Source organism: Chinchilla lanigera, unplaced genomic scaffold (genome assembly GCF_000276665.1).
Source record: "Chinchilla lanigera isolate Chin_1 unplaced genomic scaffold, ChiLan1.0 scaffold00013, whole genome shotgun sequence".
NCBI lineage: Eukaryota > Metazoa > Chordata > Mammalia > Rodentia > Chinchillidae > Chinchilla > Chinchilla lanigera.
In genome coordinates this window covers 29,624,903-29,647,176 of record NW_004955414.1, presented here as the reverse complement: position 1 = coordinate 29,647,176, position 22,274 = coordinate 29,624,903, and the positions used below count along the sequence as shown (strand labels likewise).

The window sequence follows — 22,274 nt, the reverse complement described above, 5'->3', positions numbered from 1 at the left end:
TTTTTTTTTTTTTTGGTACTGGAAATGGAACTCAGGACCTTGTGCTTGCCAGGCATTCACTTGTGCTGCTGAGCTGTATCCCCAGCCCTGTTCTTTTGTTTCAACCTTTAATTTTTGGCTAGTAAATATTTCTGCATGTAGCAGCCCCTTTCCATCCTTTTAATTTGTAATCCTTCTTGTCTTTAAAAGCTGGAAAAATATTAAGATTTGTTAAGTTTCTTTTGAACAAAATACATAAAGTCTGGGGCAGGGTTAATGAGTTATAGTTAGGCTTCTTGGTAACTTTGTTGTTTTTCTTACTTATTTTGAGATTCTATGTTCATGACTTCTGAAAGTGTGTTTCTTCTTTTTATAGGCTGCTGCTCAGTGTTATATTGATTTAATAATAAAAGAAAGTGACAATAATGTAAAGCTCATAGTTCTGGATCGATTGGTAGAATTAAAAGAGCATCCTGCTCATGAACGAGTCCTCCAGGTAAGTGTGGTCTGAAAGAGATCTTAAGTAAAATATTTTTCAAATTTAAACCATTCCCAAGCCTTGCCACCTTAATTCACTTAAAATTTTTAAAAACTAGCTAATTTAAATTTTGGTCAACTAAAGCTTGACTGTAGAATCACCATGCCCTTTTGGGGTATTGCCTTTGCCAAAAAAAATTGCAAAAATGAATTAATGTAATCTTTTGTCTTTTCTGTTTATACTGTACTGAGTATTTTTAGCAATGGTAATATATTTATTTTCATTTGAATATAATACATTTTTTGGAAAGTAATCAACACGAATCGAAAATAAGTGATCTGAGTCTAGAAAATTAATAGCATACCTATTTAGCAATGATAATAATGATGGTTATACAAATAAAGGTCCATAACCAGGCATGGTGCCACATTCCTGTATTCCGAGTACTCTGGAAGCCTAAGCCAAGAAGATCGCAAGTTTGAGCCCAAACTGGGCCATTTAGCAACTTAGTGACACTGTAGCTCAAAATTAAAATTGAAAAACACAAGACTGTGGATCTAGCTCACTCCTTAGATTCAATCACCAGTACCACAAAATTGAGTATTAATCGGTATTCTCTGAATGTGCTAATTATAAGATGTTTAAGAAATTATGTGGAGGGGCTGGGGATTTAGCTCAGCAGCAAAGCGCCTGCCTGGCAAGCGCACAGTCGTGAGTTCGGTTCCCGGTACCGGAGAAAACCAAAAAAAAAAAGAAATTATGTAGAGCTGGGGATATAGCTCAGCAGCATAATTCCTGCCTGGCAAGCGCAAGGTCATGAGCTCAATTTGCGGTACCAAAAAAAGAAACAAAGAAAGAAATTATGTGGGCTTGAGGGTGTAACTCTTTGGTCAAGTACTTACTTACCATGTGTAAGGCCCTATGTTTGATCCCTAGCCCTACAAAAAGAAAAAAAGAAATTATTCTTAGAAGATGCACACTAAAATGCTTAGGAACAGAGAAAATGTGATAAAGCAAATAGGCCAAAATGTTACCAGTTGGTGATGTATGTGATAGTACATAATTTACTCTTAGAAATTTTAAAAGTGGAGTCCAGAGCTCCATAGACTCAGAGTAAAACATTGTCCATTCACATGCATCATATGTGATAATTATTATTTCATACTGCAGTGTATCAGGAGACATAAAATATATAGTTTCTACCATGAGTAATTTTATTATTGGTTAAAGGATTAAGGTGATGATGGAGAGAAACTACCATTCTGCAGTTAAAATTTTCTTCCTGTGACCAGAAAGATTGGCACTATTCCTTAATTCTTTGTTTTTCAGGATCTGGTAATGGACATCCTAAGAGTACTGAGCACACCAGACTTAGAAGTACGCAAGAAAACTCTGCAGTTAGCACTGGATCTTGTCTCTTCTAGGAATGTTGAAGAGGTAAAACAAAATTCTGATGGAAGTTTGTAAGCAGTCAGGCCAAACGTGATATAATTCTCTCTTATTTTAACTGTTTCCCGTAGCTAGTTATTGTTTTGAAGAAGGAAGTGATTAAAACAAACAATGTATCTGAGCATGAAGATACTGACAAATACAGACAACTTCTTGTACGAACATTGCATTCCTGTTCTGTCCGGTTTCCAGATATGGCTGGAAATGTTATTCCTGTGGTATGTAATTCTGATGATCCTAATATTGAAATTGTCTAGAATATTTTTTAAAATTGTACTTATTCCATTAATCTCCTAAAAAGTTAACTGTGTGGAACTATTTAATCTTGAGATTTTTATGTCCACCCTTAAATTGGAAGATGGACTCTTGACTTCCTTCTCTTTTTTTTTTTTGGGTTTTTCTCTGGTACTCGGAACCGAACTTATGACCTTACACTTGCCAGGCAGGCGCTTTGCTGCTGAGCTAAATCCCCAGTGCCCTTGACTTCCTTCTCTTATATCCTGCCAAAAACCAAAAATATAGTGACTAGAAATAGTTCTGTAGCATTTTAACTGATATTTGTTATAATTAAAGTAAAAGTATGCTATGTATATACATTCCTGAGTAAGGCAGTTATTTCTTTCATATAATCTTAAAAGTTGACAGAATAGGTTATGAGAAGTTTCACATAACTAGAATATTTTGCTGTCACCATTAGATAAATAAGAAAGGTTATTGTATTTTGAAATTTTGCCTTTGGAGTTTGAATTTTCTTGAAAATGATTTTACTTTTAGATACAATTTAGGAGTATTGAATTTTTGCATTGTGGATTTCTAGATTTTTTTATACTGAGTTTTATAATAAACTGCTTCACATAAAAATACATAATAGTATTTGTCTTATCTTACATTTCATTATGTACTTGAAAATTATTAAGAGTTACATTCTTTGAAATTAGTTACGTCTTGTCTTGGATTTAGATTATTTTCATCCTGTAAATTATGTGGTTATTTTATTTCTCTTTTTTACCCCCTTTCTTTTAGTTAATGGAGTTTCTCAGTGACAGTAACGAAGCAGCAGCTGCTGATGTCTTGGAGTTTGTCCGTGAAGCCATTCAGCGCTTTGATAACCTGAGAATGCTGATTGTTGAGAAGATGCTTGAAGTCTTTCATGCTATTAAATCTGTCAAGTAGGTTTACAATGTATTTTTAGTGTAGAGACAAGAAAGTGTTTTATCAGTTTCTACTTTCAAAGAACCAGTTGCTAGAAAATGTACTGGAAAGGAGGTGCTTTGAGATAATCAAGTCAAAATAATCTATAGGCCAAAAAAAGTTTCAGGGTTGATTCAGCTAGATTTCTGTATTCTGATTCCTCTGAAACATTGAATTGTGAATCCAAAAGTGATTGAAGAGCATTATTTTTTTGCTTTTTTTAAAGGAGCACATTTTTAAACAGCATCATTCCTGGATGATATTATTATTATTATCTTCATTATTATTATTTCTCTTTAGCATTTATTGAAGGATTGAAAATGCAGTATAAATCTAACATGATGTGTTTACTTTCAGGTAACTTTTGATAATGAGAAAAATGTTAAATATATATTTTGCATCCAGTAAATAAACTATAACAGACTTGCAGTATATCTGCTTAGTTAGGAATGAAGGGACCAATATGAAATTGTTATTACAATATGAAAGTTTGTTGATATATGAGAGTAAGCAGATTTGCTCTTTTTGTGAGAAAAAAATCATATCAAGGTTTTGCTTTTAACAACCATAGTCCTGGGCCGAGAGGTAGCTCAGTGGTACAGCACTTGCCTGGCAAGTACAAGGCCCTGGGTTCAATTCCTGGTCCCCCCACGCCCCACCCCCAAAAATGTGAATAAAACATTTGCCGGGCGTGGTGGCGCGCACCTGTAATCCCAGCACTTGGGAGGCTCAGGCAGGAGGATTGTTGCGAGTTTGAGACCAGCCTGGGCTACAAAGTGAACTCAAGGCCAGCCTGAATTGCATAGCAAGACCCTGTCTCAAAAAGACCAAGAAAAAAAAAAGCCATAGTTTCATAGAACTTGTTTCTATATTGTTTTTTCTTATGAATAAATTTATTTAAAATCTTCAGAACAAAATGACTAATGAATTTATTCAGTTTACCATTTTAAACTAAAAAAAGTTGCTGTCTGTATTCTATTTTATTTTTTCTGTGCTGGGGATTTTACCTGTTACCTTGCACATGCTTGGCAAATAAATGATCTACCACTAAGCTACATCCCCAGCCCCTGCTTTGTGTTTCTGCACTTCTTCTGTATCTGTTGTTTTGTTTAGCATTTGTTTCTTCAGTGACTATAAATAAGAAGCAAGCTACTTTTTATATTAAAATGATAACATTTTTTATAATAGAAAATGATAAAGCCAAATTTAGTAACTGTGTCCTAAACAGACACTGTTCTAGGGAACATTTTGGCATATTATGTTTAAAACTGGATTTACCAGTTTTAAAATGTTCCTAATGATGAATGAGAGCACTTATTTGCTTCATGATTTTTAGAGAGAATGAAAATTTGTCATTGTAATATTCTTTCTGAAATATTTCTCCATAGTCCCTTAGAACTGCAGAATCTTGTTTTCTTGCTTGAGCTTAAAAATTCACAAAGTGAGATTTCTGCTTCCAGATTTGTTTTTTAGGTCTGTGTTTGATGTCTTGTATTCTTGCCATAGGATCTATCGAGGAGCATTATGGATCCTGGGAGAGTACTGTAGTACCAAGGAAGACATTCAGAGCGTGATGACTGAAGTCCGCAGGTCGCTTGGGGAGGTACGTTTACTGTAGTAAACCCTGCTACATATAGTGGGTTGTACTTCGGAAAAATCTGATGGATGTGCTGGAGATGTAGCTTAGTGGTAGAGTATTTGCCTAGCAGGTATGAGTGCTTGGGTTGATACTGCAGCATCTGCAAAAAAAGAAAGAACAAAATCTGACTTTTATGTCACATTTGCTTTTATGTTCTTGTTAAGTAGTGTCTGGCTGAAAACACTGAAAATATATTTTAATTAGCTAATAACTAAGCCACAGTGACTGTGGAAAATTAAGGGTGACCCTTCAACAGTGTGAAAGCCATATTACTGATTTACCCTTCTAGATGAGGTCTTGTTTGAACAAAATGTTCAGTGTTAAAGAAAAAGGCTGGTAAGATTATGCTTTAGCCTGTGTTCTGAAAGCAGATCTTAGGGCAAGGCAGACTTTAGAATATTTAGATATGAAGATTGACAATATTTCCTTGTCCAAACAATGTTATGATGGAGTTTGAAAAACAAAAAAACCTGGACTACTTATCAAGCAACCTGTTTTCCTTTCTTTCTTTTGCCAGTATAAGTTCTTCACTGGCCAAAGTTCAGTTTTTTCATATCTAAAATGAAGGAATTGAAATTGCTAATAATTTTATTAGCAATGGTAGTGCAAGCCTGTTAGCATGGTAATACAATCTTGGTATCCAAGCTATTTGGTAGGCTGAGGTACAAGAAGTGCAAATTTGAGCCCAGCCTAGACAACTTAGCAAGACCCCTCCTCACAGTTCAAAAAATGAAAACCACTGGACATACAGCTCAATGTGAAAGCTATGAATCGCTGAAGAGATACAGAAATGTAGCTCAGCCTTCCTTGCCTTCAGTACCCAGTAGGGCAAAGACTTCTAAAACTCTTAAATGAGATAATAGACTAGAATTAAGGAATAAATTCGTGATAGTATTCTAGTTAACTGAAAGAGTAGTTGATGAAGGGACTTGTACAAATAGAAAGGATGAGTGCTGCTTTTAGTTAATATTTCAAGGGAAAGGATAAAAAAGAGGAATAACATCTACTTTGTGATAGACACTGACTTGTGCATTTTCCTATTAAGTAACTTGTGTGGAAAGAATTGAAATTTCCATTTAACAGATTAATAAACTGAGGCTTGAAATAGTTTAACTAACTTACCCAGGACTATACACCTAGTAAGTGGCAGAGTGAGAATTCAAGCCCAAGAATATCGAACTCCAAAGCCTATATTCTTTTTTGTTTTGTTTTGTTTTTTGTTTTTTGTTTTTTTTTTTCCGGTACTGGGAATCAAACTCATGACCTCACACTTGCCAGGCGGGTGCTGTGCCACTGAGCTAAATCCCTAGCCCCCAAAAGCCTATATCTTCCTACTGCATTATCCTAAGAAGGAAAGAAAAAAAAAATTTTTTTTTTTTTTTTAAAGAGTAGAAGAAGGATAACATAATAATAGGTGGGGGCTTACCAAATTACAGATAATGTGGTAGGAAATTATCAATGGTTATTGTTTTACATATTGTTATCTACAAGATAGTTTCTCAGGAAAACAAATAGACAAATAATAGTGAGTTACAGACAAAGAGGTAGGAGATTATCAATAGTTGTACTGTACTTTGGTATCTTCAAAGTGGCTTCTAAAGAAAATAAATAGAGCTATACATGAGTGACCTATTGAATAATCAGTAACTATTCTCAGTGGTTGTTGAAGGAAACACATAATAATAAACATGCATCCATTTACGAAATAGGATAGGAACAATACAAACATTACAGAGTTATGGATAGATTAGTAGGAAAATATCAGTGGCTGCTGTAATACATGGTGGTATCTTCAAAGTGGTTTCTCAGAAGGAAAGAAAATTGAAAACAGAGTTTCAAGTTCCAGAAATCCCATTGGGAGAATCCTTCTTTAGAGAAATGATTGACTATGTAAATGTAATTTTGCATGCCATTGATGTCATTACTGAATTAATGTTTCCAATTGACTTCTAGATCCCGATTGTTGAGTCAGAAATAAAGAAAGAAGCTGGTGAATTAAAAACTGAAGAGGAAATAACTGTGGGGCCAGTTCAGAAATTGGTTACTGAAATGGGTACCTATGCAACTCAGAGTGCCCTCAGCAGTTCTAGACCCACCAAGAAAGAGGAAGACAGGTAATTTATGGTACCTGTGCTCTACCAGCTAAACTACTTTTATTATTTAACTCCTGTGTATAAAGCAGTCACTTCTCTTAGTTTGCTTTTTTGACCAAAATGAAAGTCTTTACTATTTAAGGTACTTGAAAGGAAGAAGACTCCACCCAGGAATTGTGTCAGTGGTACTATTCCTCTGTTCCTTCCATCTGTTTTCATCTTACCAAAATTATTTTTCTCACATAGAAAATTCTACACTATTTGAATTGGGTTGCCTTTTAGCATCTGAAAAGATATCTTGAAGGTTTTCCATTTCTCTTTTTTTTTTCTTTTGTAGTGTTGTAGGTCAGGATGTTGGGTACATTAGAGGGAAGCATTTTACTACTGAGCTACATACCCCAGCTCAAGGTTTTTCCATTTCTAGTTGATGGAATAATATTTTTGATGTTTTCTCCTTTTTTTAACTCTTTATTTTTATGATGGAGATGATGAAAATGATGATACCTAAAGTTTAAGCCAGGCGTGGTGGCACACACCTGTAATCCTAGCACTCAGGAGGCTGAGGCAGGAGGATCATTGTGAGTTTGAGACCCACCTGGGCTACTGAGTGAGCTCAAGGCCAGGCTGAACTGTATAGGGAGACTCTGTCTCAAAAGGACCAAAAAAAAAAAAAAGATGAATAGTTTACACTAGGCATTGTGCTAAGTACAGTAGTTTGATAGCTTTGACAACTCCTTTTTAGAATAAAATATATACTATCTCCATTTTATGGAAGAGGAATTTGAGACTTACAGAAGTTTGAAACCTACCCAATAAATAAATAGATAAGCTGGGATTTGAAAGTAATTCATTAGCACCAGTGCATCCACTCTTAATTGAACATATGTTCCTTCCATTCGTCTCCTGCGTCATTTGGAGGTAAGTGTTAAAGTCATGTATTTTTTGTTTTGAGAGCTAAAGAGGGAATTAACCAAGATCCTCGTTACTGAAGGGTGCCTGTGAGAGTGGCTTTTTTGAATCATTTATGCATAAGCTGCCTGCTGATTAAAAAGTTAAAGGGTTTCATTTTCTTCGATTGTTTTATAGACCTCCCCTAAGAGGATTTCTTCTGGATGGAGATTTTTTTGTTGCTGCCTCTCTTGCCACAACTCTGACCAAGATTGCATTGCGCTATGTAGCTTTGGTTCAGGAGAAGAAAAAGCAAAATGTAAGTCACTTGCTCGCATTTACTCAGTCACTGAGTACTGAGTGTCTCACTGAGTACTGAACAGTGAGAAACCCAAAAGTCTTGGCGCTTAAGTTCCTATTGTGCAAGGGCTTATGGTTTAATAGGGGAAATGGACACAGTAGTACAGTACGACTATAAAATTAACAAAATAATACCATGTGGTTAGTCCAGTGGAGGAGACAGAGTTTATGAAATAATTTTTGGTTGCTAGGATTAGTCAAGGACCAAGAAGTAAATGCTTTTCTCTCTCTGGCATCTTCATCTCGTCATTCTTGTCTGCTTTATCTGAAAAAGATTTAAGATTCTTCTAAGTGATACGAATCTTTTAAAGAGTTCTTACTTATGGTTCATACCTTTATCGCCACCTCTGACTATTCTGACTAGATAGATACTCATTTATGATAGTGTACTTTCATTCTCCTAACCCCATCATTTGCACTGTTGTCCACATTCCACACCCCTAAGTCATGTTATAAACCCAGAGATACCCTGCTGTATTTGTTTCAGTCAGTTCTTTTTCTTTTAGTATTTTTTTTCCTTTTTTTTTGATGTCTGGTCTGAGACCGGGAAGTGTGCTTAGCTTAGTCAGATGTTGATTGTTGAGAGCAGGGCAAACTTCAGGTACCTTCCTAAGGTGCTTTTCTTTCTTCCCTTTTTTTTGATTCTTGTGAAATAGACATAACATAATATTGACTGTTTTAACCATTTTTACGTATGCTATTGAGTGGCAGCAGTTTAATGGTATTAAATAAGTACATATTATCATATAGCTGTCACCACCATCTCTTCTTAATGCTTTTTATTATCTGAAACTGAAACTGAAACTTTGTATCCAGTAAACAGTAACTCCTCATTCCTTCCTGTCTGCAGTTGGTGCTCTCTATTGTACTTTGTCTATATAAATTTGCCTACTCTGGGTACTTCATATAAGTAAAATCAGAAAATATTTGCTATTTTGTGTCTAATTTACTTCATTTACCTTAATATCTTATATATTTATTTTTTTGTCTTTTTGAGACAGGGTCTCGCTATGCAGTTCAGGATGGCCTTGAGCTCACTTTGTAGCCCAGGCTGGTCTCGAACTTGCAATGATCCTCCTTCCTCAGCCTCCCGAGTGCTGGGATTACAGGCGTGTGCCACCACGCCCAGCCCTACCTTAACATCTTAAAGGTTCATCCCTATCTTATATATCAGAATTTCTGTATTTTATATATCAGTATATATCAGAATTTCCTTACATTTTAAGGCTGAATGTGTGTGTGTGTGTGTGTGTGTGTGTGTGTGTTTCACATTTTATGTTTCTATTAGAGTCAGTTATCTTTGAAAGATACTGTAAATGAGAAAAATTATGTTTGTCTACATATTTGCCATGTATGGTGCTTGTTTTCTTGTTTGTTTGTTTGTTTTGAGGCAGGCTCTCACTATGTAGTGTAGGCTGGCCTTGAACTCACTAACACAGTATAGCCCAGGCTGGCCTCAAACTCACAGCGATCCTCCTGTTTCAGCTTCCCAAGTGGTGAGATTACAGGTGTGCGCCACCATGCCATCTTGTATGGTGTTCTTATTCCTTTGTCTAAATTCAGAATTCGGTCTGAGAGCTTTTTTCCCCACCTTAACTGCTTGATCTTGGTGCTGGGGATTGAACCCAGGCTCTTACATTAAGCTGCATCCCCACACTCTTCCCTTTTTTAATTAGTTAATTACTTAGAGACAAGGTCTTGCTAAATTACCCAAGCTGGGCTCAAATTTAGAATCCTCCTGCCTTAGCTTCTCAGAGTGCTGAGATTATAGGCATGTGCTATCTCACCCAGCTTGATCATTTCTTGTGCAGGTCTGCTGGTGAAGAATTTTCTCAACTTTCATTTGCCTAAAACATTACTTTGCTTTCATTTTAAAAAATCTTTGTGGTAGAATTATGAATTCTGGGGTTTAAAGGAGAAACCATTAAAGATCCATTGCTCTTTCAGTTGAGGTTGATAGAAGATTTGGAAAATGGCAGAATAAGAAAAAGAAAGAAGAAAATGCAAAAAAGGTATTATGGAGATAAAATCTAAAGAATTTGAACTTTTATTCAGGTGAAATGAAAAATTAGGTTTATCATCAGACCACAGCGATATATATGCACCCATGTTTGTAGCAGCACAATTTGTAATAGCTAAACCTTGGAAACAACCCAAATGCCCATTAGCCAAGGAGTGGATAAGAAAAGATGTTGTCTTTTTCTACAGTGGAGTACTACTCAGCCATAAAGAAGGATAAACTTGAGACTTTTATAGGTAAATGAATGCAATTCAAGACCATACTCATAAGTGAAATAAATCAGACTCACATGTCTAGACATGATATTGTCTCCCTGGCATGAGGAACTGAAAGAGTAAAGTCTAAAATGTACAACAGATACTGTGAAATGGGAAGAAATTGTTCAAAAGGAAAAAGGAACTAGGTTAGGGAAAAGAGGAAAGAAAGGAAGGGGAAAGAAAAAAATGCAAGTTAGTTATACTATTAATGTCTCTTAGCTCATTGAAAAGGAAGGTTCATGCTAATATTGATTGGAGAATTTTTTATGTCCATATCTTGTACTCTAACTACTTTAAAGATAACAATATGCAATGTATTAACTATTGTTATTCTATTATTTTGTTATAAAATTTTATTTTACTTTTTTTCTATAAAAACAAAAAGTTAGGTTTATTTCAATTTTGAATTTTCATAAAGACATCATTGCAATTGGGGAATCATGACACAGATTTTCTACCTTTCTAGTCTTTTGTTGCTGAGGCTATGTTGCTTATGGCAACTATTCTTCATTTGGGAAAATCCTCTCTTCCTAAGAAGCCAATTACTGATGATGATGTAGACCGAATTTCCTTGTGCCTCAAGGTCTTGTCTGAATGTTCACCTTTAATGAATGACATTTTCAATAAGGAATGCAGACAGTCTCTTTCTCAAATGTTATCTGCTAAACTTGAAGAAGAGAAACTATCCCAAAAGGTAAATTATATATAAGGCCGTAAGAACACTTTTGTTTTTGTTTGTTGATTGTTCACTTCCCATATGTGAGGCTGTCTGAATTAAAGACCTAGGTGTATCCTTGTATAAATCCCTACCATCTTGTTTAGTGATGGTCTGTATCGTTTCTGGGTTTTTTTGTTTTTTTATTACTTTTTGTTCTCTTTAATTGTCTGATCAATCTTGCATTCTTACATGTGGTAATCTGAGCAACTTCGTTGAAGATAACAGTATGTAATATTAACTGTTGTTAATTCCTATCTTGTTTTGAAATCCTGTATCGTTTCTATTGTTCTTGTGTTGTTTTGTTTTTGTCTCTGTTATTGTTACTTTGGTTTTATTTTTCCTCTTTAAAAGAAAAAAAAAACCTATGTAAAGAAATGTATTGTTTTTCTCAACATAGAAAGAATCTGAAAAGAGGAATGTGACAGTACAACCTGATGACCCCATTTCCTTCATGCAATTAACTGCTAAGAATGAAATGAACTGCAAGGAAGATCAGTTTCAGCTGAGTTTGTTGGCAGCAATGGGTAACACTCAGAGGAAAGAGGCAGCAGATCCCCTAGCATCTAAACTTAACAAGGTAACAAAACAGTAGATATATTATAAATTATTTAAATTGGTTCCTTTGAAACATAGTGTCAGGAAGTTGCTAGTCCTACTGTTTTTTAAAAGAAAAATAGTCTTTTTGTGTTTTTAATGGCATTCTCCCCTTGAGTTACATCCCATTGGGTGTACCTTCTTTGGAGAAATGTCTGTTCAAATCCTTTGCCCATTTTTTAATTAGATTTTTTTGTCAGCTTGAATTTTACGAGTCTTTATGTATTCTTGATATTAATCCCTCCTTAGATTTGCAGATATTTTCTTTTGTGATTTGTCTTTTCACTCTGTTGTTAGTGTCCTTTGATGCACAAAAGTTTCTATTTCTTTTGTTTCCTATGCATTTGGTGACAATATTATATTTTTAAGTGCTATACTTCACATGTTTTTAAATTTGAGAGGTTATTTAAAATTTTATCTTTATGGCATAACACATATTTTTCACCATATAATCTGTTTGGTTCCTGAGCTTAAATAGCAGTAAATATCACATTTTTTAAATTTGGTTCCTGAGTTTCAAGGACCAGATTGTAAGCTTAGATATTTACTGAAGAGTTTAACTGAAAATGTATGCAAATCTATTCACATGCTAAATTGGGATAGTGTTTAATGGATTTGTTAAACATATTTAACATATTTCTACTGCTGAACTGCTAAGCTTAAAAATTAACTTATATAACATCCCTTATATTGAGTTACTGAATTTAAAAAGCAGTAAGTGGGCTGGGGTGTAACTCAGTGGTAGAATGCATGCTTAGTATGTGCAAAGCCCTGAGTTCCATCCCCAGCAACAAAACAACAAAACAAAAACCAGCAAATGCCTGAGTATCCTTTTTTTAAGTTAAAATTTCAGATTGTGTTGTCTGAATAACTTTTTTCAAGCTGTACAACCTGTTGTTTATAATTGTCTGTTTTAATTTCCATTTCTCCAGTATACTTTTATTATACCTATACCAAAATGACTTTTCAAATCTAAGCACATCTCTTAATTGTCAGACTTAATTATTGATTAGAATATGTTTAGTTAAATTGTGTCATTATTTGATTATGTCTTTGTGTGTTAGGGGCAGTGGGTACTAAGGAATGAACCCAGGGCCTTTGCACTGAGCTACATTCCCAGGCTTTTATTTATTTATTTATTTTTTCCAGTACCGGGAATCAAACTCATGACCTTGCGCTTGCCAGGCAGGTGCTGTGCCGCTGAGTTAAACCCGCAGCCCCTATTTTTTATTTTGAGACAGGGTCTCACTGTTGCCTAGGCTGGCCTTGAACTTGCAGTCCTCCTGCCTCTTCCTTTCAGATTATAAGCATGTACCAACAGACCCATCTCATTTTATTATGTCTTTATTTTTGTTTTGACAGGTCACCCAGTTGACAGGTTTCTCGGATCCTGTATATGCCGAAGCTTATGTTCATGTCAACCAGTATGATATTGTCCTGGATGTACTTGTTGTGAACCAAACCAGTGATACTTTGCAGAACTGCACACTGGAGTTAGCTACTCTAGGTGAGGAAATTCATTGTAAAGGAAAGATAATTTTATATGTTATAACTTTGTGACAGATTATCAAGAGAAGTGCACAGATTTCAGTAGAAGTATTCTTTTGAGCCCTTTGTGATACTTTAAAGCAAGGCTTAGTTTTATGTTTAAAATTTAGACTTCAACTCCAGTTTTCCAAACCTTTGTCATACTGACTTGCTTATGATCTTGACACATTCCAATAGGTTCATTTCTTATGATTGATCTAGAAAATGTTGGTTTATATAGATATAAGAGTTGTTTAAGGTATAAATTTACCTGGTAGCTTACTCCAGTAAATTTGTAATTGCATTAGTACAAAATTCACATTACTACTACATGTGGCCAAAGTTGTGTATCATTATTACATTTCGCAATATGTGATTTTTTTTTTTTTTTTCTAATAAAGAACCAGAGTCCAACTTGTTTCTGACGGTTCTTATATCTGAGTTTGAAAATGTAAATTATATAAGAAGAGTGCAGTGCCTGTAACAAATTACATATGGCTTATATAAGAGTTAAGGGACTTTGTATATCAAGACAAAGCATAGTTTTCCTTGTTTCCTCAGCATAGCTTCATCCCTGTGATAGTGAACTCTGTCAAGAATTTACAAGTCTTTTTATAGATTGTTTTAATTTTTTTGCTAAAATATATAGGTTTTTGAGAAGCTTATATTCATTCATTGAAATAAAATGGTATGATCAAAGTAACCCTCCCACACATGAATTAAACACAGTATTATTCTGAGATGTCTGTTACCTTTTAAAAGAAAATGTACAGATTGATGTGCATGATAAGGATGTTAAATAATTAATTTGTTCTCATAGTATTTAAATCATACTCTTTTCCTGTTCCTTATTTTGTTAGAAACTGTTCAGTTGCATGCACTTCAGTGTTTTATGGCTAATCTGTGTATTTTTAACCATGTCCAAATTCTCCACCTGCCCCCAGGGGATCTGAAACTTGTGGAAAAGCCATCTCCTTTGACTCTTGCTCCTCATGATTTTGCAAATATTAAAGCTAATGTCAAAGTAGCATCTACAGAAAATGGAATAATTTTTGGTAATATAGGTAAGGTACTATTTGATGGCATGTGATGTTTAAATATTTTATTAAAGAATTTCTGTGATGAGTAGCTATGGAATCAGCTTGAAGAGTCAGTTGAATCTATTTATTTTTTATGGAGCATTCCATGGTACCCGGCTTTATACTGCATATTGGGTGTACAGAAATGAGCCAGATAGAGTCACTGTCCTAAAGAAAACACAAGGCCTTCCCAGGTGTGATGTTGAATGCTTGTAATTCCAGCTACTTGGGAAGGCTGAGGACAGCCTGGGCAATTTAGTGAGATTGTGTCTCAAAATAAAATGTCAAAGGGCTGAAGAACCCAGCACTCAACTGGGTTCAATCCCTAACGTCGCCAAAACAAAAAACAAAGCTGAAAGAAAAAAAGAAAAGACAAACTACCACACAAAAGGAAGAGATAGAGAAATATATAACTAGAATACAGTGTGATAAGGGCAGGTTGATAAACTGTGTGCTTTGGGATTAAAAAAATATTAACTGTGGGAAGCTTTATAAAGGAAGAGGGTATGTTATCAAAAGGTACCACTGGAAAAGAATGTAAAATTTGATATAGGCACTTCTGTCCACAGCCATGAGGGATATCAAACCTAGCTATTAGCTTTAAGGGCATTCAGTCAGTCAATAAGCGTATTGTGTAGGTATTTCTGTCAGAGATAGGCCTACTGAAGTGAGGAAAAAAAGGTCTTTCTTTGACTTCAAATGGCTGATCGTCAAGTAGGAAAAGCAGGTGTATGAAATAGTGCAGAACCTAGTAGTAAGTACTACTCGAGAAGTTTATACTAGGTAGCCTGGAGATCCATGAAGGAATTTGGTCCATTCTCAAAGTAGTAGGGAACTGAAAGGAAGGTTAGGAAGGCTTCATGGAGGAGCTAATTCTAGGGTAGGGTTTTAAAAGATGAGGGTTCTACAGATAAGTAAGGATATAGCTAAAACAAATAAGAGGTGTGATCAAAATATATGGTGTTTAAATTAAAAATTTATTACAGTAAAATATGTGGTGGCATTAATCCCCCTCAGAATACTTCCCCTCACTTCAGACGCACTTAGCCCATCATTTTTGCCACTTTTTGAAGCGGCTCTAGAGGTCCTCTCATGTCTTTATGAGGTGTGATCAAACATACGGCAAATGCTGCTGGTGCATGCCATCCAATTAAAAGCAGGCTTATAAAACTTTTACAGTATGTCCTCATCTACCTTATTCACCAGGCCTGGCCTCATGTGAGTTCTGGATCTTCTCCAAAAGTCAAATGACCATGAAAGGTAAACAGTTTGAATCAATTCAGGACATGAAGCGGTCTTGACAGCATAACTAAACACACAAAAGAGGACTTCCAGAACTGGTTTAGAAAGTGACAAGCATGATGGGACAAGTGTGTTTGAAGCAAAGAAGAATATTTGGAGGGTGATTAATGATGATGTGTCTTTACTATAATTTTTTAAAAAACTGAAACATTCCCTATATTTTTTTATCACTCCTCGTACAAGTAGTTTGATTCACCAGATGTTTAAAGTGAGTTGGAAGGTGTTGGTACGAACAAATGAACTGAGTTAGAGTCATATTTTATTGCCATATTAAAGATTTCAGACTATCCATAGAAAGGGAGGACATTGGGGAATTATAAATGAGTGACATGATTAACTTCTGCAGTAGCATTGTAGAAGAGGCAGGAAGATTCACTAGTAGATTATTGGTGAAACCCAAATGAGAGCTAACAGAAGGTTTTACTAATGGAGTAGTGTTTGGAATGAAAGGACAACAAAATAGATGTTAAGAAGTTACAGTTACTCATTAAAGGAGAAATGGCTAAAGTAATCCTCAGCTCTCTGAATTGAGTTTGTTGGGCTGGTTTTATATCAGTCACCAAAACAAGAAATAGTAGAAGTGAAAAACAAATTTGAGAGAAACAGGGAAGTTTCATCTCGAGCTAGTTGAGTTTTAAACGTGTCCAATGATATCTTAACAAGTTGTGTGACCGTGAGCAACTTACTTGGTTTCTCTGTGCTTTTCATTTCCTATAAGGTGGGAAATATTATCAGGTCTGATGGGAGTATTAAACAGGTAGTATTTCTAAAGCAATTAGAGTAGGAGCCTGATACATAGTATTTTATGAATATTTGCTAGCATCATAACTATTTAGATATATTAAAAATTTTTTAAGATTGAAATTTGCCCTTGTGACTGAGGATCTTTTGTTTGTATTACAGTTTATGATGTGTCTGGAGCGGCAAGTGACAGAAATTGTGTGGTCCTCAGTGATATCCACATTGACATCATGGACTATATCCAGCCTGCAACCTGCACTGATGCTGAATTCCGTCAGATGTGGGCTGAATTTGAATGGGAAAACAAAGTTAGTTCTTCAGAGATTTCCTTGTACTTCATCTTTCTTCCTTTTGACTAGTTGAGGGGTTTTGTGAGGAAATTAGTCCCACTAAAAAGTGTCAGTTAAAGGCCAGGTGTAGTGGCACACACTTGTAATCCCAGCACTGGGGAGGGACACGTTTGAGGCCAGCCTGCGCTACATAGTGAGTTCAAGTCCAGCCTAAGCTATATAGTGAGACCCTGTGTCAAAAAACCAGACAGATGCTGCACCTTTTCTATGTATAAATGATGGTTTACCACTGAATCAGGTCTCTGGAAGAGACTTTGTAAAGTCCTTGGCCTGCTGAGAAATTTCGTTTCTTTGAGCCTGGACTTTTTAAAAATTATTTTTTATTAGTACGTATTTGTGACACATAATTATTACATTTGTAGCGTTAAAAAAATGACCTCTCATATGAGGAATTTGTTTGTCACTTCATTGTCCATTGTGTGTATGTTAGAAAGCTAAGGAATTGGCCATTTGTAAGCTCTCCCTTCCAGATTCTTATGGTATTTCACAGTTTCAGCTAGGCTGACAGTTCATCTCTTTCCTAAGTAAATACTGTGTAATGATTCAATGTATGTTGATGAAAGTTTCAAGTACATCATGGCTTTTTCCAGGAAAAAAATCATTACATTTGTTCTGGGGAATTGATACGTCTGTATATTGTGTCTTGATAATTGTTGATCCCTGTTCCCACCCTCTCTTCTCCCCACGTCCGCAGAATCCTCTTCTCTGTCTCCAAAAAGCCTGCCTCCCTGTTTCCTACCATCTGTTCTTTATGTTGTTCTTTATTTATATTTTGAATTTCTCTTGAGACCATGTGCTGTTTAATCTTGTGTGTCTGAATTATTTCACCTAACATGGTGCAATATGCATTTTCCCATAATTGACTTAAATTTATCCTTTATGGCTGAGTAATACTCCATTGTGTATGGACATACATATATCATATATATATGATCATATATGTGTATATATATGATCTATATAGATCATATTTTCTTTATCCATTTATCTGTTGATGGGCATCTAGGCTGTTTCCATAATTTAGCTATTGTGTATAATACTGCTATAAACCTGAGTACACATATATCATGGTAATATGATGACTTCAAATTTTTTGGGAAGATACCCAGAAGTATAGCTAGGTCAAATGGAGTTTCTATTTTTAGCTTTTTGAGGAATTTCCATACTGATTTTCATAGTGGGTATACTAATTTACATTCTCATCAATATTCAGGGATCCCTTTTTTCCCACATCCTCACCGGCACTTACTCTTTTTTGAATCCTTGATGATAGCTGCTCTCACAGGAGTAAGATGACATTTCACTATTAATTTGATTTGCATTTCCCTAATGGCCACCAATGTTAAACAATTTTTTCATGTACTTACAGACCATTTATTTTTCTTTTAAGAAGTCTCTATCCGTTGCAGTTTCCCCATTTTTGATTGAGTCTTTTGTTTTGGGGAGGTCTGAATTTTTTGAGTTAATGTATTCTGGATATTAGTTGTATTTATCAGGAGTAACCGGCAAAATTTTTTCCATTCTGTCTCTTTATTCTGTTGATTGTTTCCTTTGCCATGCAAGGCCTTTTTAATTTAATATAATCCCATTTGTTGATTCTTGGTATTATTTCTTGTGCAATTGGGATTCAGTTAAGGAAGTTCTTGCTTATGTCTTCAAGTATTTTACCTATTTTCTAGCACATTCAGTGTTTCTGTTTTCATATCTAGGTCTTTGATCCATTTTTATTTGATTTCAGTAAAGGGCAAGAGATGGGTCTAGATTCATTGTTCTGCACATAGATAACCAGTTTCTCCAGCACCATGTGTTAAAGAGGCTATCTTTTTCCCAGCATTTATTTTTAATCCCATTGTCAGAGATCAGATGGCTGAAGATGCATGGGGCTATCTCTGTGTCTTCTATTCCTTTGGTGTACATGTCTATTTTTGTGTAGTACCATGTTGTTTTTCTTATGTAACTTTATAGTGTAACTTGAAATCTTGGATTATAATGCCTACTAAGGCATTATAATTTGCTAGGGCTTGATTTTTATTTGAACTGTTCTATATGCCTTATGTTGATCTTTTGTGAAGTTATTTATCTATATCTGTAAATTCTGATACCCTTATAGGTTATTTGAGTTTGTGGATATTATTTACTTATTTATTGCCCACCCTTCCCTAAATATTTGAAAGTAGATTTTAATATAAAATATCAATGATTTGTACCTTTTCCTTGTAGGATTTATGATCTTTAACTTTTTTTTCTCTTTTTCTACAGGTGACTGTCAACACCAATATGGTTGACTTAAATGACTATTTACAACACATACTAAAGTCAACCAACATGAAGTGCCTCACTCCAGAGAAGGTAAATTTGACTGGGAAATCCTTAAATCTGAGAGAAGTACAGTGGAATCCTGGCTTTATTTCTTCTAGTGTATTTTCCTTATATTCAGCATGAGAAAACATTGTCATTCTGGAATACTTAATATAGAAATTACCTGTGAAGTATTTAAATCTGATTACTTTTTTCTGTTGGAATACATCATCCTACTTTTACCTCGTTAGCCAACTAAGTAGTCTTTTTTCTTTCTTTGTCTTCTTCCACTTTCAGATATAGGCTTATTCTATTCCTTTATATGTAGATACTGGAATAGAAAATGTCCATGATGTCTTCTGTGGGCTGTGATTGTAGGCGAGTGTATATGCTCACATTTGGAACTGTTACACTATACTTTGTGCTGTGTCTATGTCTATGAGTATATGAAAAAAAGACAAGATCTGGTGCAGGAGGCAAAGAAGCAAGTAGAGCTACATAAATTCAAATTAGAATAAGTGCTGTTTCTTTGAAGTCAAGTTTATTGAAGTATAATATACACAGTAAAATTCACTTTTTTTTTTGGAAACAGGGTCTCACTATGTAGTTCATGCTGGCTTTGAGCTTACTTTGTAGCCTAGGCTGGTCTCGAACTCAAATGATCCTCTTATGTCAGCCTTCCAAGTGCTAGGATTATAGGCGTGCACCACCACACCCAGCTAACTACTTTTTTACATATATTATTCTGTGAGTTCTGGCAGATTCATCTGATCCCATAACCACAACCACCATTCACCTTTGCTATTTGGTTTTGCCAGTGTGTAATAGTAAAGTACTAAATTTGTCACAAATTTCTCCCAGGCCCTTTCTGGTTACTGCGGTTTCATGGCAGCCAACCTTTACGCTCGTTCTATATTTGGTGAAGATGCACTTGCTAATGTCAGCATTGAAAAGCCAATTCACCAGGGTCCAGATGCTGCTGTTACTGGCCATATAAGAATTCGTGCAAAGAGTCAGGTAATGATCGCTGCTTTTGAGATCGTCTCTGAACTAAACAAAGGATGAATAGTTTACAAGTCTTTCTTTTATCTATAATATCTTCTGTTAGACTCATGTTTTTGTGCCTTAATTCATATGTATAGGAAGAGTATTTTCTGAATAGAAATTATAACTTTTGTTTCATTAAAATGATCTACTTTAAAAAAAATGAAATAAAATAAAATGATCTACTTTTTGAGCCTGTTATTCTGGGATATTGCTTAAAATTAGATTGCTGCCTGTCATGTGATGGTGAAATGGGTTCTGTAGTTTTTTTGAAAGCCAAACTATCCAGTGACTGGTGTTAAATCTAAAACTAAAATGTACTCAACCCAGTAAAGTTTTGGTGAGTCTGCTTTGTACGTCCTAGATTTTATTGCTAATGCATTGTCATTGAGTGGAGGCTTAGTTTAGCAAGAACAATAAATTGGTTGTACATAATTTCAGTAATTATAAACTTCTTCATTCTTTTTTACAGGGAATGGCCTTAAGTCTTGGAGATAAAATCAACTTGTCTCAGAAGAAAACTAGTATATAAGAATAAAATGTCCTTGAAGCTTTACAGTTAAAACTTAGGTATGGGCTTATTGAGCTCCAACATCTTTTGTACTCTCTAATGCTTTATGTTTATGTAGAAGCTAAGTTCATGCTAAATGCATTCCAGCCAATAATTTATAGTCTTTCCTTTAAATCAAGATTGAGTTTAAAATTATAATTTGTCTTTTGTCTTAATAGTTCTGAATGCTGTCCTCAAAGTATATAATGTTTCTCACATGTACCAAGACCATTTTCACAATAACAATAAACTGACCTATTCACAAATTTTTGTTATTTTATAAATAAAAATGCTTACATAATTTTAGTTTTGTAGCAGTGGTTTTTTTTAGTTCTAGATTCTCATTATAAATTTAAATTACTCTTTGAATTGTTGATATGTTTAGCTTTATGAAGAGAATTACAAACTCAGTGATATAAAATGAAACAAGCCTTGATTTACTTACAGTTTATATTCTGACATCATTATTTCTAAAAATGCCTTATCATGTTCTGAAGGTCTTTTTACAAACTTAGCCCCAAAGAGAATGTATCAAAATAACTTGAGAAAAAAGGATTTATTTTCACTTTAAAAGAGTTATTATGAACCCTGACTGAAATAGACATACTGGTTTTTTTTAAAGAAAAAAAAAAAAACAACAGAATTTCAAAACAAGGTAATAGGAGGGTAACAGTGGTTAATACATTGTATATTGTTATCTTTAAGTTACTCAGAGTATAAGCTGTTGGCATTTAATTGTCCAAACTATATTAGCACAAACATTTCTTTTCAATGAACTAAGAGAAATTAGTAATATAACTATCTTTTTATATATATACATATATATATGTTTTCTTTATTTTCCCCTCTTTCTTTTCTCCTTTCTCCCATCTCAATTTCTCTTTCCTTTTGAAGTTTCTTCCCATTTTGCAATATCTGTTGTATATTTTGGATCTTATTTACTCTTTCAACTTCTCACACTAGGGAGGCAATATGATGTGTATCTGCTTTATTTCACATAAGAGTATGGTCTTGAGCTGCATCCCTTTAACCATAAAAGTCTCAAATGCGTCCTTCTTTGTGGCTGAGTAGCATACCATTGTATAAAAAGAATAATACCTTTTTTATCCATTCCTCAGTTGATGGACATTTGGTTTATTTCCAAGATCTAGGTGTTACAAAAAAAGAAAAACGATCTAGCTATTACAGATTATGCTACTGTAAACATGGGTGCACATATATCGCTATGGTAAGATGTTTTTAATTCTTCTGGGAAGATACCCAGAAGGAGAATAGCTGGGTCAAATGGGACCTCCAATCCTAGTTTTTTGAGGAATCTCCACACTGATTTCCATGGTGGTTGCGCTAGTCTGCACTCCCATCAGCAGTGGAGAAGGGTTCCTTTTTCCCCACAATCCCACCAGCATTTGCTATTGGTTGATTTCTTGATGATAGACATTCTTTCTGGGGTGAAATGGAATATCATAGTTGCATCTCTCTAGTGACCACTGATGTTGAACATTTTTTCATATTTTTATTTGCTGTTTGTATTTCTTCATCTGAGGAGTGTGTGTGCATCTCAGATGCCCATTTTTTGATTGGATCTTTAAATTTGGGAGGTCTATTTTTTTTTTAGTTCTTCATACGTTCTTGATAGTAATCCTTTGAGGAACAACTGGCAAACATTTTTTCCCACATTATGGGTTGTCTCTTCTCTCTGTTGGTGGTTTTTCTTGCT

General features: G+C 34.8%; 1 protein-coding gene across 1 annotated transcript in view; it reads left to right on the top strand.

The window, feature by feature from the left end:
* The window catches only part of Copb1 (coatomer protein complex, subunit beta 1), a 35,140-nt gene extending 14,277 nt beyond the window's left edge, over positions 1 to 20,863 (top strand). Inside the window, exons 8-22 of the mRNA XM_005380331.2 lie at positions 356 to 475; positions 1,787 to 1,894; positions 1,978 to 2,124; positions 2,930 to 3,075; positions 4,604 to 4,700; positions 6,690 to 6,850; positions 7,916 to 8,036; positions 10,821 to 11,048; positions 11,470 to 11,649; positions 13,029 to 13,173; positions 14,138 to 14,257; positions 16,478 to 16,623; positions 18,925 to 19,014; positions 19,825 to 19,980; positions 20,480 to 20,863. Of these exons, the coding sequence (XP_005380388.1) occupies positions 356 to 475; positions 1,787 to 1,894; positions 1,978 to 2,124; positions 2,930 to 3,075; positions 4,604 to 4,700; positions 6,690 to 6,850; positions 7,916 to 8,036; positions 10,821 to 11,048; positions 11,470 to 11,649; positions 13,029 to 13,173; positions 14,138 to 14,257; positions 16,478 to 16,623; positions 18,925 to 19,014; positions 19,825 to 19,980; positions 20,480 to 20,539 (2,025 nt within the window). The 3' untranslated portion in view covers positions 20,540 to 20,863. The remainder of the gene's footprint in view (positions 1 to 355; positions 476 to 1,786; positions 1,895 to 1,977; positions 2,125 to 2,929; positions 3,076 to 4,603; positions 4,701 to 6,689; positions 6,851 to 7,915; positions 8,037 to 10,820; positions 11,049 to 11,469; positions 11,650 to 13,028; positions 13,174 to 14,137; positions 14,258 to 16,477; positions 16,624 to 18,924; positions 19,015 to 19,824; positions 19,981 to 20,479) is intronic.
* The last annotated feature ends 1,411 nt before the right edge of the window (positions 20,864 to 22,274 follow it).